At 31.4% G+C, this 12,593-nt stretch overlaps 1 protein-coding gene across 4 annotated transcripts in view; it reads left to right on the top strand.

Annotated features, from left to right (window-relative positions):
• The window catches only part of LOC140040474 (uncharacterized), a 50,612-nt gene extending 39,371 nt beyond the window's left edge, over positions 1–11,241 (top strand). For 2 of the 4 annotated variants that reach the window (XM_072086452.1, XM_072086450.1), the window contains 10 exons: positions 1,334–1,396; positions 2,503–2,644; positions 2,978–3,038; positions 3,609–3,680; positions 3,974–4,094; positions 4,731–4,781; positions 6,658–6,821; positions 7,645–7,714; positions 7,912–8,019; positions 8,316–11,241. In XM_072086452.1, coding sequence (XP_071942553.1) covers positions 1,334–1,396; positions 2,503–2,644; positions 2,978–3,038; positions 3,609–3,680; positions 3,974–4,094; positions 4,731–4,781; positions 6,658–6,821; positions 7,645–7,714; positions 7,912–8,019; positions 8,316–8,378 — 915 coding nt within the window. In that variant the 3' untranslated portion in view covers positions 8,379–11,241. The remainder of the gene's footprint in view (positions 1–1,333; positions 1,397–2,502; positions 2,645–2,977; positions 3,039–3,608; positions 3,681–3,973; positions 4,095–4,730; positions 4,782–6,657; positions 6,822–7,644; positions 7,715–7,911; positions 8,020–8,315) is intronic. The other 2 variants (XM_072086453.1, XM_072086451.1) reach the window with 2 other exon arrangements.
• Positions 11,242–12,593: the final 1,352 nt, after the last annotated feature.

Genomic DNA, 12,593 nt, shown 5'->3' with positions numbered 1-12,593 from the left:
AATGAATATTACATTTTATTGTTGTAATATTCTTGACCGATATTAAACGAGTTGTGCACAAAAAAGAAACAACTGTACATAGCAACAAATCCTATTTACAACAAGATTAAAGATATTTTAAATAATACTTTGCTTTTGTTCACATTTCTTGCCTGTTGTTGTTTTCTGACTAGGCTAGGAAGCACAGGATCCCTGTAAAGATCAAGACTTAACCGATGCTAACTGGGGTACTTACACACTGATCCCCAGTTAGCAAGTGATGGTGTACCCCCATACTCCGGTTTGGGTGCTTGTTTTTGTCTTTTTGTTCTCTTCCTTTTGTTTTCCACTCTTTTTATTGTCGAGCGCATAGACACATCGTTTATTTGCGCTATATAAATCTATCTATTATTATTCTTATTATTATACTTAGTGATTACAGTAATATTAGCCAAACCATTGAATGTATACTAAATGAAGCAAGCAGAGTTGTTTATACCTTTTGTAATAACAAAATGCAAAATGAGTGATCGTCTTAATTGTGTATGCATAACTTCTGGAGTAAGGTGTTCACTTACTATTAGGTATACATTAAACGTAATCAAAAGACTGGCGTCGAATGTACTATGTAAACTTGAGTCCTCAGGCAGAATTTTGTGTCCTGTATAATGATGTTGCGATGCAATAATTATCAGTTTTCTACAAAAATCTACATATTTACTACATATGCCTACTAACATTCTGAAATCTTAATAAAAACGATTGCATTTACTATACAATATTTGCTAACAGTGAAATAATGGGGAAAAAAGATTCTACGACATTTGTTGAAAAATAGAAAAGGAATGACAAAATTAATAATCTTTTGTTGTTATTTTGTCTGAAAAAAATTATTAAAAATTGAATTTGACCAATATTGTCCAAATAAGCAATACTTACATACTCTTTCTCTAGAGGGCAGCAAGTAAAGTATCGTTTACCTTTTAGAAAGATCTGAAAATGCAACATAATATATTCCTGTTTGAAATCATCAAAATAGTATATCATGTTATATAAATTATATATAATATTTGTACCTATATATAAAAGATTGAAATAATAGTAATAATATGCTTTAAAGTAAAGTAAGGTTTGTGGTTTTTACCGAAAAAAAAAGAAAACTGAGAATATCTTAACGTTTTGGTTCTTTTGTTATAACTATCTTCTTTAGTTACTAGGAAAGTAAAGTTGATGTGAATATAAATATGTCGGGTTGTAATACATTATAAATATCATATATATGAATTTTTAATCAAGTGAAAATTAGTGTTGCAATGTACAAAGCAAAGTGTAACATTTTCTATTTGTTTTATAGCCCGTAGGATTTGTAACTTTTGAAAGCAAGTCTTGTGCAGAATCAGCAAAACAAGCACTACAGGTCAGTATCAATATTACATTATTTATAATACAACCATATATTTTTTAAATCTATTTTATTTTATTCAGTTTACAACCAACAGCGATGAAAACAACAACAAAATGCTAGAATATAATTTTGACATAAATTTGTAAACGATGATGTAATGTAAAAAGTAAAAAAATTCACTTAACTGATACTCTGGTATGATATGCTAGGGACGTTCCGATTTGAAACTAACTTATACAATATAAAACAAGTCTAGGAGTTTATGGAAATGCAAGTGCTTGGAGTGATAGTAACTACAAGCAACACATTGTTTTGCAAAAAATTAATTGCAACATATTTAAAAAAATACAATAATTCTTTTTTATTCATTTCCCTTAAGATGTAACAGATAATGTTATATATTTTCACCTTTGACCCTTTGAACTAATTAAAAGAATGCATTCTCTATTAAAAACCTATCGGTGGAGTCTTGTTAGTTGTCGCTAAATATGGCATAAGCCTTAAGCTATGTTTACGTAGGTCGTGAAACAGACATCTCTGTTGTACAGATATGTGTTATAACAGCTTATTATTTTCAAACGTTAAATGTGAGATGGTTTTGATAGCTTCAGGAAATGTCAGCTTTTGTGACTGATTTTAAGGTCGTTAAAGCCAGTATTGGATCTCTTTGTCATCGGGATGATTTTAAGAACACAAAATGTGATTAGCATTAATATTTGGTCTTAATAGAAATGAACTATAAGCCTCTTTATCATAGTGTACTGTAGTTTTTAGGAGTATTCAAAGTTAGTGTTAACAACACATTTGTGTTTTTGTTAATAAAATTGAAATAAACATTAAAATTGTGGATTTATTAGCAAATTTAATGATCGTTTTAATTAATTGTGCCTATAGTTAGGCCTATTTTATAAAAAAAAAAGTTTGTCCAAATTACAAGAAAAGGGTCTTTTATTTGATAGAATGATTTGTTATTGTAAATCTGTATATATGTAAAATATACATATTAAAACATGGAATGTCTAATTGTTGTCTATCAGGTCTATTATACCATGTATATGATTGCACTTATTTACTAGATCTTGTGCACTTATTTTTTATCTGAATTACTTTACATTTAGGGTGTTCGTTTTGATCCAGACAATCCACAAACGATACGATTAGAATTTGCAAAATCAAACACAAAAGTGACCAAACCAAAGCAGACGTCACCCCTGCCAACAAATCCCACCTTGACACAACAGATGACACCTCGTGATCCATGTAAGCTTTTATATAAAACAGTACTAGGTTCCGTGATCAACTTAATATCCCAACCAAAGGATGAGTAATGAGAGTAAAGCTCTGTCTACACTATCAAACTTTAAGTGACAACAAATTGTGCCCATATATGGGTTATCACTACCATATTTGGGCACATCACTAGCTTTAAGCAGATACAAACAAGGCATGTACTGAACATCTCACAATCAAATTCTCTTTTATGCCTTTATTTTCAATCATTGAATTGTTAATTAATCATTTTGATACATAGTAACCAACATTTATTATATTATTCAACCATTATCATTTATAAATAAATGTATTAATTTTCAGATGAAATTCCTGGGGTGTTGTTACAAACAGCACCAGAAGCGTGGCCACACCATCATCCAGCGTAAGTACCAACCTCCTGTTATTCTTGTTCACTCTCAAAGTTAGTAATTGTAAGTTTTATCAAACACAACTCCATTATAGCTTTCATAATCGAAATAGGTTTTATGGATTTATACAAGGCTCTCCCTTAATTTGGAGTTTTATTTGAATTTAGTTTGTCCTTGTTTTAATTGCACTGAATATAGAATGATGTTACAGAGGTGTTGCAATTATTAGTACAATAACTATCATTTATCCACATTGTGCATGTTGTAATCCAGTGACCAAATGGCAAATACATTCTGCATTTTTCACAATTCATGAATTATTGGTTTCTTGAAGGATAGCTTTACAGGACAGACAGTTCAATGAATTTGTTTTTGGTGCCTTTAGAAATATAAGTAAAATGTCTATAGTTTAGGCATGGAGGAAATATATATATATCCTCCATGGTTTGAGTGTGTGAAAATCCATGGTTACCTCGCGCTTTTGCTTCATCAAATACATTTCCAAGGATCTTTGGGGTATAGTCCATTATACAACAATTGATCAAAAATAAAGGTAACTAAACTGTTTTGTTTTGATGTTTTAGTCCCACAAACTGGTCCAACATACACGACGCAAACATGGCAGTAGTGGGCAGGCAACATCAGCAATTAAGCATGTAAATATTTATTTATCGTTTTCATCATTATGCACCTTATCACTTTTACTAACTATTTTTTTGATCCATTTCTTTTTCAGTTGAGCAAATATTTTATACCTTTTTTTGTAATATAATAATGACTAAAACAAGAAAATTTGTTTAGAAAAGGGGTTTTAGTCTTATAGTCATTAATGTATTTACAAAAAAATGTATAAAGTTTTCATTTATTTTGTCCATGTAAGTGTACTGTACACACTGTAGCCTATTAATATATGATGATGTTGTCATTTTTTTAACAATATATTTTACAGATTGACTGCCTACACAGATCTTGCAGCGCCAGCTGCGATACACCCACAGATGTTTGCCCATCATGCAATTCACCATGGGCAGGTCCCGGTCGATGGCAATCCGAGGGTAGCATACGTGCTGGTAGGTGGCGTTCTTTCTACTAATTTACACTGACAATATGCAAATGTAGTTTTCTACTTTAATAATGCATTACTATTGTTATGATTATTGATTAAGTATTTTTGATATAATAAGTACGGATACTAAGTAATTATAATGCGCTTACATTCACTGCACTTGATCAGTATCCAATTGGACTTGCCATTACTATAATAAGTTGTACCAACTTAGTTGTCATGACAATGCTATAAAGTAGTTGTCATGGCAACTAAGTATGATCATCATCCATAGTTGCACTCATTGTATTGTTGCACACTGCTATATTGTCATGGCAACATATGAGAGCTGTAATTATGCACAGCCGAAAAGCTCATGCAATGTATTCAATCATCAAAATGTTTTAATTTAGTCAAAAAAACTAAACTTACTGTGCAAACATCTTCCTACTGAAAAAACCCAAGAATATATCAAAACCAAAGTATCATTGTTTTATGTTTCTTACTAATTATTTAACATTATTTTGTTTTTTTGTTTAAAGTGTATTATTGAACTATGAAATAGGTATTATTTTTAATTTAGTATATATTTTTGTAAATAAATATTTAATTTTTTAGTAAATTTATAACATTTTTCTTTCCAAATTATTTTCTCTGCCAGCCACAAGCTCTAACACCAGGTGTTCCTGGGGCAATAGCTTTGCGAGGGAAGGTGGGTTTACTGGGCTACCAATAGCCTTTTTCTCTGTCCTATTGTTACTAAGTTAGTTGATAGTTTTCACGTAGGCTTGCTTTTTTTTCTCTTTCTGTACAAAATATCAATATAATCTGAAAATAAATTGAATGAGATGAGGCTATATAGCTGAATTCATCATAACAATAAAGTTAAAAACTAATAACATTTCTACAAACATTTCACTCTTCGATTGAAAAATTGAAGAGTGAAATGTTTTGCCTGAATAAATAATAATAATAATAAATATATTATCCAAATTGTATCGTGTCCCAGAAATTAATTTCATGTTATTATATTTCAGGACTATAATACTAATGGAATAATAAAACGAATTGAAACCATTCAGATTACGGAGTAGGGTCTTTTTACTGCAAACTGCAAAACAAAATGTAGTGTAGGCCTTCCCACACCCCCATGTCTTGTAGATATTTTGTCAGTCTTCAGATATACACATGTAATAAATATATTATCGCAAGCATGGCGTTCAAATCAATTGATAACACAAATAATATTGATCAACTCTTATTATTATATCACATGGTTATTTACAAATCACGCAGATTTTCAACGTCTTGAAATGCGGCTATCCCGCTTTCACTGACAAACCTGTGTTGTCACTTTTTATGTCACAATATCGCTCTCCTTTGTTACAAACAACGACAAATTACACTCATTGTCACCATCAGTATCGGTAGTCACGTCATTGCTGCAACAATATTGGCACCGCACAATGAACATTGAATCACCAATTACAAAAAAAAGCACTTATTCGCATCATATAAATGAAAGCACAATCCGTATCGCATTCGCATTCCCTTTTTTTAAAAGCGAGATTTTTACATAGGCTGCTTTCAATCAATTACTCAGTGCGACTAATAATTAGGTATCCCAAATAGACAATGGTATTGTCGATATATTTTTCATTATGAAATGCTACAACTACAACTTCTAATTTGTAAAAATCTACCTTTTTATTTATTTGTTTATTTTCTGCCGTCAGTCAGTAGGCCTAATTGTGGTCTTGTAAACGTTTTGTCGCTATTATAATTCTCTACTCAGTAGCACTGTTATTTTTAGAATTTTTAGATTCTGTATACACTGTGTTGTGACAATGAAATTGACAATAAGTATTGAAAATACTACTAAAATAAATATTTATATAGTAATAGTGTTTGTTACGTCTCTATAGTGTTTGTTAATATATAATTCTTAAACAAACATTTATACTCATCATAAAAAAGGAATAATTAATTTTAGTTCCTTCACATTTGCCTTAAATGTTGCTTGAATAAAAACTTGTCATATCAAAAGAACAGTTTTTTTCAAAAAATAGTGATGATGAGGTTCATGGCATTATTCATCAATCAACTTGACTCTTAAATTAAGTTGGTTTCATAGTGATGAGTTAATGTAATCACACTATCCATAATTAAAACATCAATTCCACTAATAACTGAATTAAACTCTGCTTCGTTACACACCTTGTCCTTTGTCCTATATTTTGATATAAAGGTTTACATGATAATAAGCTAGGAATTATGATGTGTATGCTTTTAGAAATGATTAATTTTTGAATGCTTAACCAACATTTACTAACATTATATATTTATGTTGTTATTTGTACTTGATATATCATCCATGACTGTGCTAAATTAACACCATTATAATTATATATAATATATTTCATGCAAGTACTTATTATTTGTCTTTCTAACCGAGTTTAGTTTCATTGACTCTCGGTATAGCTTTATTAATCGTCTCAATTATCTGGAGTGTTTACATTTTTTTTCTTATTTGCCTCGTTTGTAACTGTTGCCACACTGATCACTTTTTTTTTCTTTTGGTTTGACAGCCCCACCCCACACATCCTGCCATTGCACACCCCCATCCACACACCCCCCTACCACAGCCTGCCCTCCCGGTCATGACGGCGATGGCTGCGCACTGCTCCACCCTCTTTATCGCAAACCTTGGGACGAGCACTACAGAACAAGAACTGAGAGATTTAATGAGCGGGTGAGTCAAATAACAATTTCTTCCATCGATCGTCCTCTTCCCAGTCAACACCCTGATAAACAACAATTCAATTTGGAATGTTCTTATGATTAATTTTAATAAAAATAGATTAAATTTCAATCTGGTAAGGCATAAAGGGAGTACAGTATTAGGCAGTTATTATTGTATTATTAACCTATAGAGGGCAGTAACAGTATTTTTTTTACCATCAGGCCGAAAGTCATTTTAAATATATCACTGGTTTTGCCTCACTATCTCATCTTTATTTTGGATTAAAATAGCATTATTGAGATGTTTGAAAACGATTTCATTTCTGCTTTTTTTCTCTACCCATTTCATATTAGTGGCATGCTTAAAACTCTTCACAGTTTGCTAACTAAAATATCACCAAAAAGTACCCGTCTTGTTCTTTTGGAATGCGTATGTAACCGTTCTTGGAAACATCTGGCATATTTGACAAATTCACTACATAATATGGTTTAATTTCATTTGTGTTAACTGAAAGCAACACAAAAGCACAACTAAAATGACATAAGCAAGAATGTGCTGTCTAGGAAACCATTAGATTGGTTACTAACTTATTGCACTTCACATCACTTTTGCAATACAATATTTGTGTAGATATGTATACCGTATGTATATTAATGTAAGTGAAAAAAAAAAAAATCAACAATAGGCTTAATATATTATTATCTTTGCATATATATATGTATATTTATTCTTCTCTTTTCTATATTCCTGTCTCTATGTAATATGAACTTGACAGCAAACATTGCCAGTTTTTACTTGTGTCTATTAATGCAAATTATCTATTCTTTAACAGCCTCCCCGGCTTTAGCCGATTACGTATGCATAACAAAAACGGTGCTCAGTGTGTGTTTGTTGAATTTCAGGTAAGTTCATTGATCCTAAAATTTTATTTTAGAATTTCTTGTTTTATTTTGAATATAAAACTCAAGGAATGCAAACATATGTGACATATGACATTCAAAGACCAGATTTTTTGGTACAAAATTGAGCAGAAAAAAAATAATGCCATGAACTTAAGTAAGTAAAATGTATCTAATTTTTTACTTTTTTTTCTTTTCAGAACTTTGCCTTTGCTAGCCAAGCTTTCGCACAACTGCAAGGTGCTGTGTTGCGAAGCAGTGATCGAGGTGGCCTTCGTGTGGAATTTGCAAAAGCTAACATGGGAGAAGTAATTATACATTTTTTATATATGGGATATAGCTGTATATTAATTACTTTACTTTGCTCTTAGCCATTTAGGGGATGTCAGGGATTTAACAACTCTCCTCCATGTGGCCCTGTCCTTCGCAATCCTCAGTGTCTTATTGTGAGTCAGTTTGGTCCACTCTTCAATGTTGTCTTTCCAGTGTTTCTTGGATCTTTCTCTTCCTCCCACCTGGTACAGTGCCTTGCATGATTGTATTTGCAAATCCAGATCATCTCGTAATGTGGTATATTATATAACATTATACATTTTTTTTTCAGCCCAAGAGGCTTGAACTCGCCATACGTCAGTCACCTGGACAACCTCAAGTTCTATTCCAGTGATCCACTGCATCGCTATGGCAATTGTAAATAGCCCTAGCTTGTTAAAAGTACTTGAATTCTATGCCATTGTATAATTACCACTGAGAGAGCATCGGTGATGTTGCGTCATCAAGTTGTGATGTTTGTATGTGCGATTATTTACATCAATGTATAAAACTGATTTAAAATTAAAACCAATTGGATCAGTTACCGGCAGTTAATTTATTATGTTAGTTAGTTTTGTAATTAGGTAGGCTGCACTGATTTTTATTACTGGTTAAATTAATTTATATATATTAGTTATAATTTCAGATTTGTTATACCTGGTTTCGCAATATTGTCCATTAGTTAATGTTGCACCTTTTTTATTGACCTGTAGGTAACTGGTTCACTACTGGGTGATTTATCAAATTCAAAATTTGGAATTTATTGTTTTAATAATTCAAATCTAGTATGATTATGATATAGTTATATTGATGAGGGTGGGACATAACAGACTAAATACAATTAGTTAGATTTTTACTATTTAATGTTAGAATGCATTTAAAAGCACAATTTTGAATTGAATTTAAAGTTGAATTTTTTTATAAATAAGAGTTTGGTACACAAATTTCAACGGAGTGGATAGATAGGTCTGTGTGCTAATGTATTCAAGTTTCTCTGTATATTTAGTAGAAAAAAGAAAGGAAAATATTTTTTATTTAGTACTGTTTGTATTTGCAATTGTTGATGATGTTGTCAATTGATTGCAATTCTTGGTAGATACTGCCAGTGCAATTATTTTATATTGGCTTTTGTTTTTTTTTTCTGTTTTGATAAACTCCCTGTTTAATGTACTTTTAATAAGCTTACGCTTGCCATTAAAAAGATTGCAAATAGAGTAAATACATTAAAATCATCTGATAAATTATGGTGCTTTTTTCAATTAATAGTAGTGCTGTTTCAGTCATTATTTAGTGCCTGTTTTATTTATTTTTTTTATTTCATTTCCAAACAGTGCCTGTTATTGTCTCTTACAATTAGTGCCTTTTTAGTTAATAATGTTTAACTTCTCATTTAAGCTGTATTGTGTAATACAGTTATATTTTATTATAATTTATTTATTATTAGTGCCTGTTTCAGTTAAAAATTATGCCCGTGAAGCTGGGTCAGTTTGTATTTTGTCTATGAATTGCTTCATTGATGGTTTCTATAATTGAATTATGTTTATTAAAGAAGAATAATTTCTTTAAAAACAAGTTTTACAAATGAATTTGTTTATTTAGAATATAATTTAAACCGTTATTTGTTGTATGAACGTAGTTTTAGATAAAATGTGTGTTGTGCATATCATTTTGTTGGGGTTGATGAAGCTTAGTTGGTGAAGGCGTATAATAAGCTTAGGCAGTGGTGGCGCCAGGATTTGCTCCGACCGGGGGAGGAAGGAGGGGAGGATGCGTGAAGACCTAGTATCCATCGGATAGGGTTGTCTAGGGGGTCTAGTGATGGAGCCAGCCGCATCACTAAGGTCTTGGGTTAGTGGGTGCAAAAATAGGTTCCCGAAAATTGTTGTCGGACCACGCTATAGGTTATTGTTTTATTTTTGTTAGGGAATATCATATTTTTTCCCCGACAAGCACGGTCAATCCTCCCCCGACGAGGGGGGGGGGCAGCTCTCCCCAACAGGGGCTCTGGCCCCCCCCCCCCAGACCCCCTGCTGGCGCCACCACTGAGTTTAGATATAACTGACTACTAAATTAACTGACTACTAAATGAATATCATTGATGATATTGATGTTAATATAACACTGTGAATGCCAACAGGGTTAATCTTAGAAATGTTTGTAATGTGGTAAAAGTACAGCAGAATTATACCAAAAATACTGTATACCAGAGATAAATATTATCTAAAACCTTAATTCAGTTACTGTAAAAACTCATTTTAGAAGGGAAAAAGAGCAACAGTTACTGTTTTCAAGTAATTTTGTATTCAAGTTTATGAAAAAAAGTTTCCACACAAGTCATTCTGCAGAACTGTCTAGTGAGGCTTTTGGCAGTCAACCGTTTCCATAATTCAAATATTTTCTATTGCCATGATTATCTGTGCATGTGAAGTAGTATTTTCAATATGTGGTGGCTAGCAGCACAGTCGACTAAGCATGTAATGCATTGTTTCTAATCACAAGGTCGATCATGTTGTCGGCACAGAGAACTAGGTACACTATCGACTGTACCAATTGTCAACTTTATAGAAATTGGTAAATACATGCAAGGTTGTCTTGGTTACAGCTAATGCTGAAAAGTTTTTATAGAATGTCATCTTGCAACTTGGGGTTGTTGAAACTTGCATTGTTAATTTAAATGTGACTTATTGTACCTCATTTGTTATACCAGGGTATATTTCAGTTAGTGTGTATAGGGCTAACAACAAAATAGTATATTTCTATTCTAGTAGGATAAAATTATAAAGAGGTTCGAACTGATTCAAAAAGAGGCTGATTAAAGTCTATTGGAAATCAATTCAAAGAAGTAAAATATTTAATTTTTTAAATAAAAATGTACTATGTATATACACTATAGTAATTTTTTGGTGTAGTAGTGGTATTAAGTAAAATTTATTTATTGTAATTGCTAGACATTTTATTTTTCTTTGTGAATTTTTAATATGTTCACTTATTTTCTTAAAATACGATTTTGTGTTTATTTAATTAGATAAGAACATATAATATATCATAGAAATGAGAATTTATGTTCTATTTTGGAGGTGAATTTAATGTTTAGCTATTTGTACTACGTCCAAGAGACCAAAAATATTGTTAACAGCTTGGAATTGAGTGGTTTTGTGCTATTTTTCATTCAAGTTTAAAGTATGCAATGTAGAATAAATATACATGGCCTCCTGAGACTAGGTATGGGTGTGTGCTAATATACTGGTGTCATAGCTGAACATGTTTCTCAACTAATGTATAATCGAGCAGTGATATATTGAGAAAAAAAAAGGCCAGGAAAAGTGTAGCTTTATACATTAATTTACCAGTTTTGATCTCTGAACTAAAAAAAAACAATGCTTGTTTTTCATAAACTGTAAACTGCAGTTTCTAAAAAACGAGAGAATTTGTGTGTTCACTATTTCCATCCATAATTGTATGTCAATTTTACAGTTCTCTATTTTAATAAATTTGGACTAAGTGAAGAATTTTGTCTATTAGTGTTTATGGATTATAATATGCACTAATATTGGCATATGTGCACAGTACTGTATATTGCCTTACCATCGTCAACATTATACTATTTTATAATGTGACATAATTTGATCTACCATGTTACCTCAATACATATTTTAAAAAGTGGATATTTTGTATATAACTGGTTTCTATATCAAATCATGTGATTCTGTGTCACATTCCCTGTACAGTAGTAATTTCAACCATTCTATTTTTTGCCATAATTGGTTACTATATCATAATTAACATGCGCAGAACTCATTATATGATTCTGCGCATATCAATTATTATATAGTACAAATTATGTCAAAAAATAAAAGGGTCGAAATTCGGCCATTTTTCGAAAATGTCCTGTTACCTGTCGACGTGTCCTCCACAAGAAGCAGATTGGCTGTCATGAATTTCCATTCTTTCCTAAGCTGCACCTTTCTCACACATTTCTCATAGCAAAAATTTCACTGTACAGGGATTTTTTCAAAAAATGTCCAAATTTCAACCTTTCTATTTTTCGCCATAATTGGTTACTATAATTAACATACGCAGAACACATTATTTGATTCTGCGCATGTCGATTATGATATAGTACCAATTATGTAAAAAAAAATTAAAAGGGTCGGAATTTGGCCATTTTCTGAAAATTTCCCTGTACTATAGTACAGGGAAATTTTGGAAAAATGGCCAAATTTCAACCTTTCTATTTTTCGCCATAATTGGTTACTATATCCATGGAGGTTTCCATGCTATATCATAATTAACATGCGCAGAACAAATTATATGATTCTGCGCATGTAAATTATGGTATATTACCAATTATGTCAAAAATAAAAGGATCGGAATTTGACCATTTTTTGAAAATGTCCCTGTACTATATTACAAGGATTTTTTTTAAAAAATGGCCAACATCAACCTTTCTATTTTTCGCCATAAATTGGTTACTATATCATAATTAACAGAACACATTATATGAGTCTGTGCATGTAAATTATGGTATAATACCAATTATGTCAAAAAATAAAAGGGTCGGAATTTGACA

Source organism: Antedon mediterranea, chromosome 2, assembly GCF_964355755.1.
Source record: "Antedon mediterranea chromosome 2, ecAntMedi1.1, whole genome shotgun sequence".
NCBI classification, from domain to species: Eukaryota; Metazoa; Echinodermata; class Crinoidea; order Comatulida; family Antedonidae; genus Antedon; species Antedon mediterranea.
The sequence above is the reverse complement of the archived record's forward strand: the minus strand, read 5'-3'. Positions and strand labels throughout refer to the sequence as shown.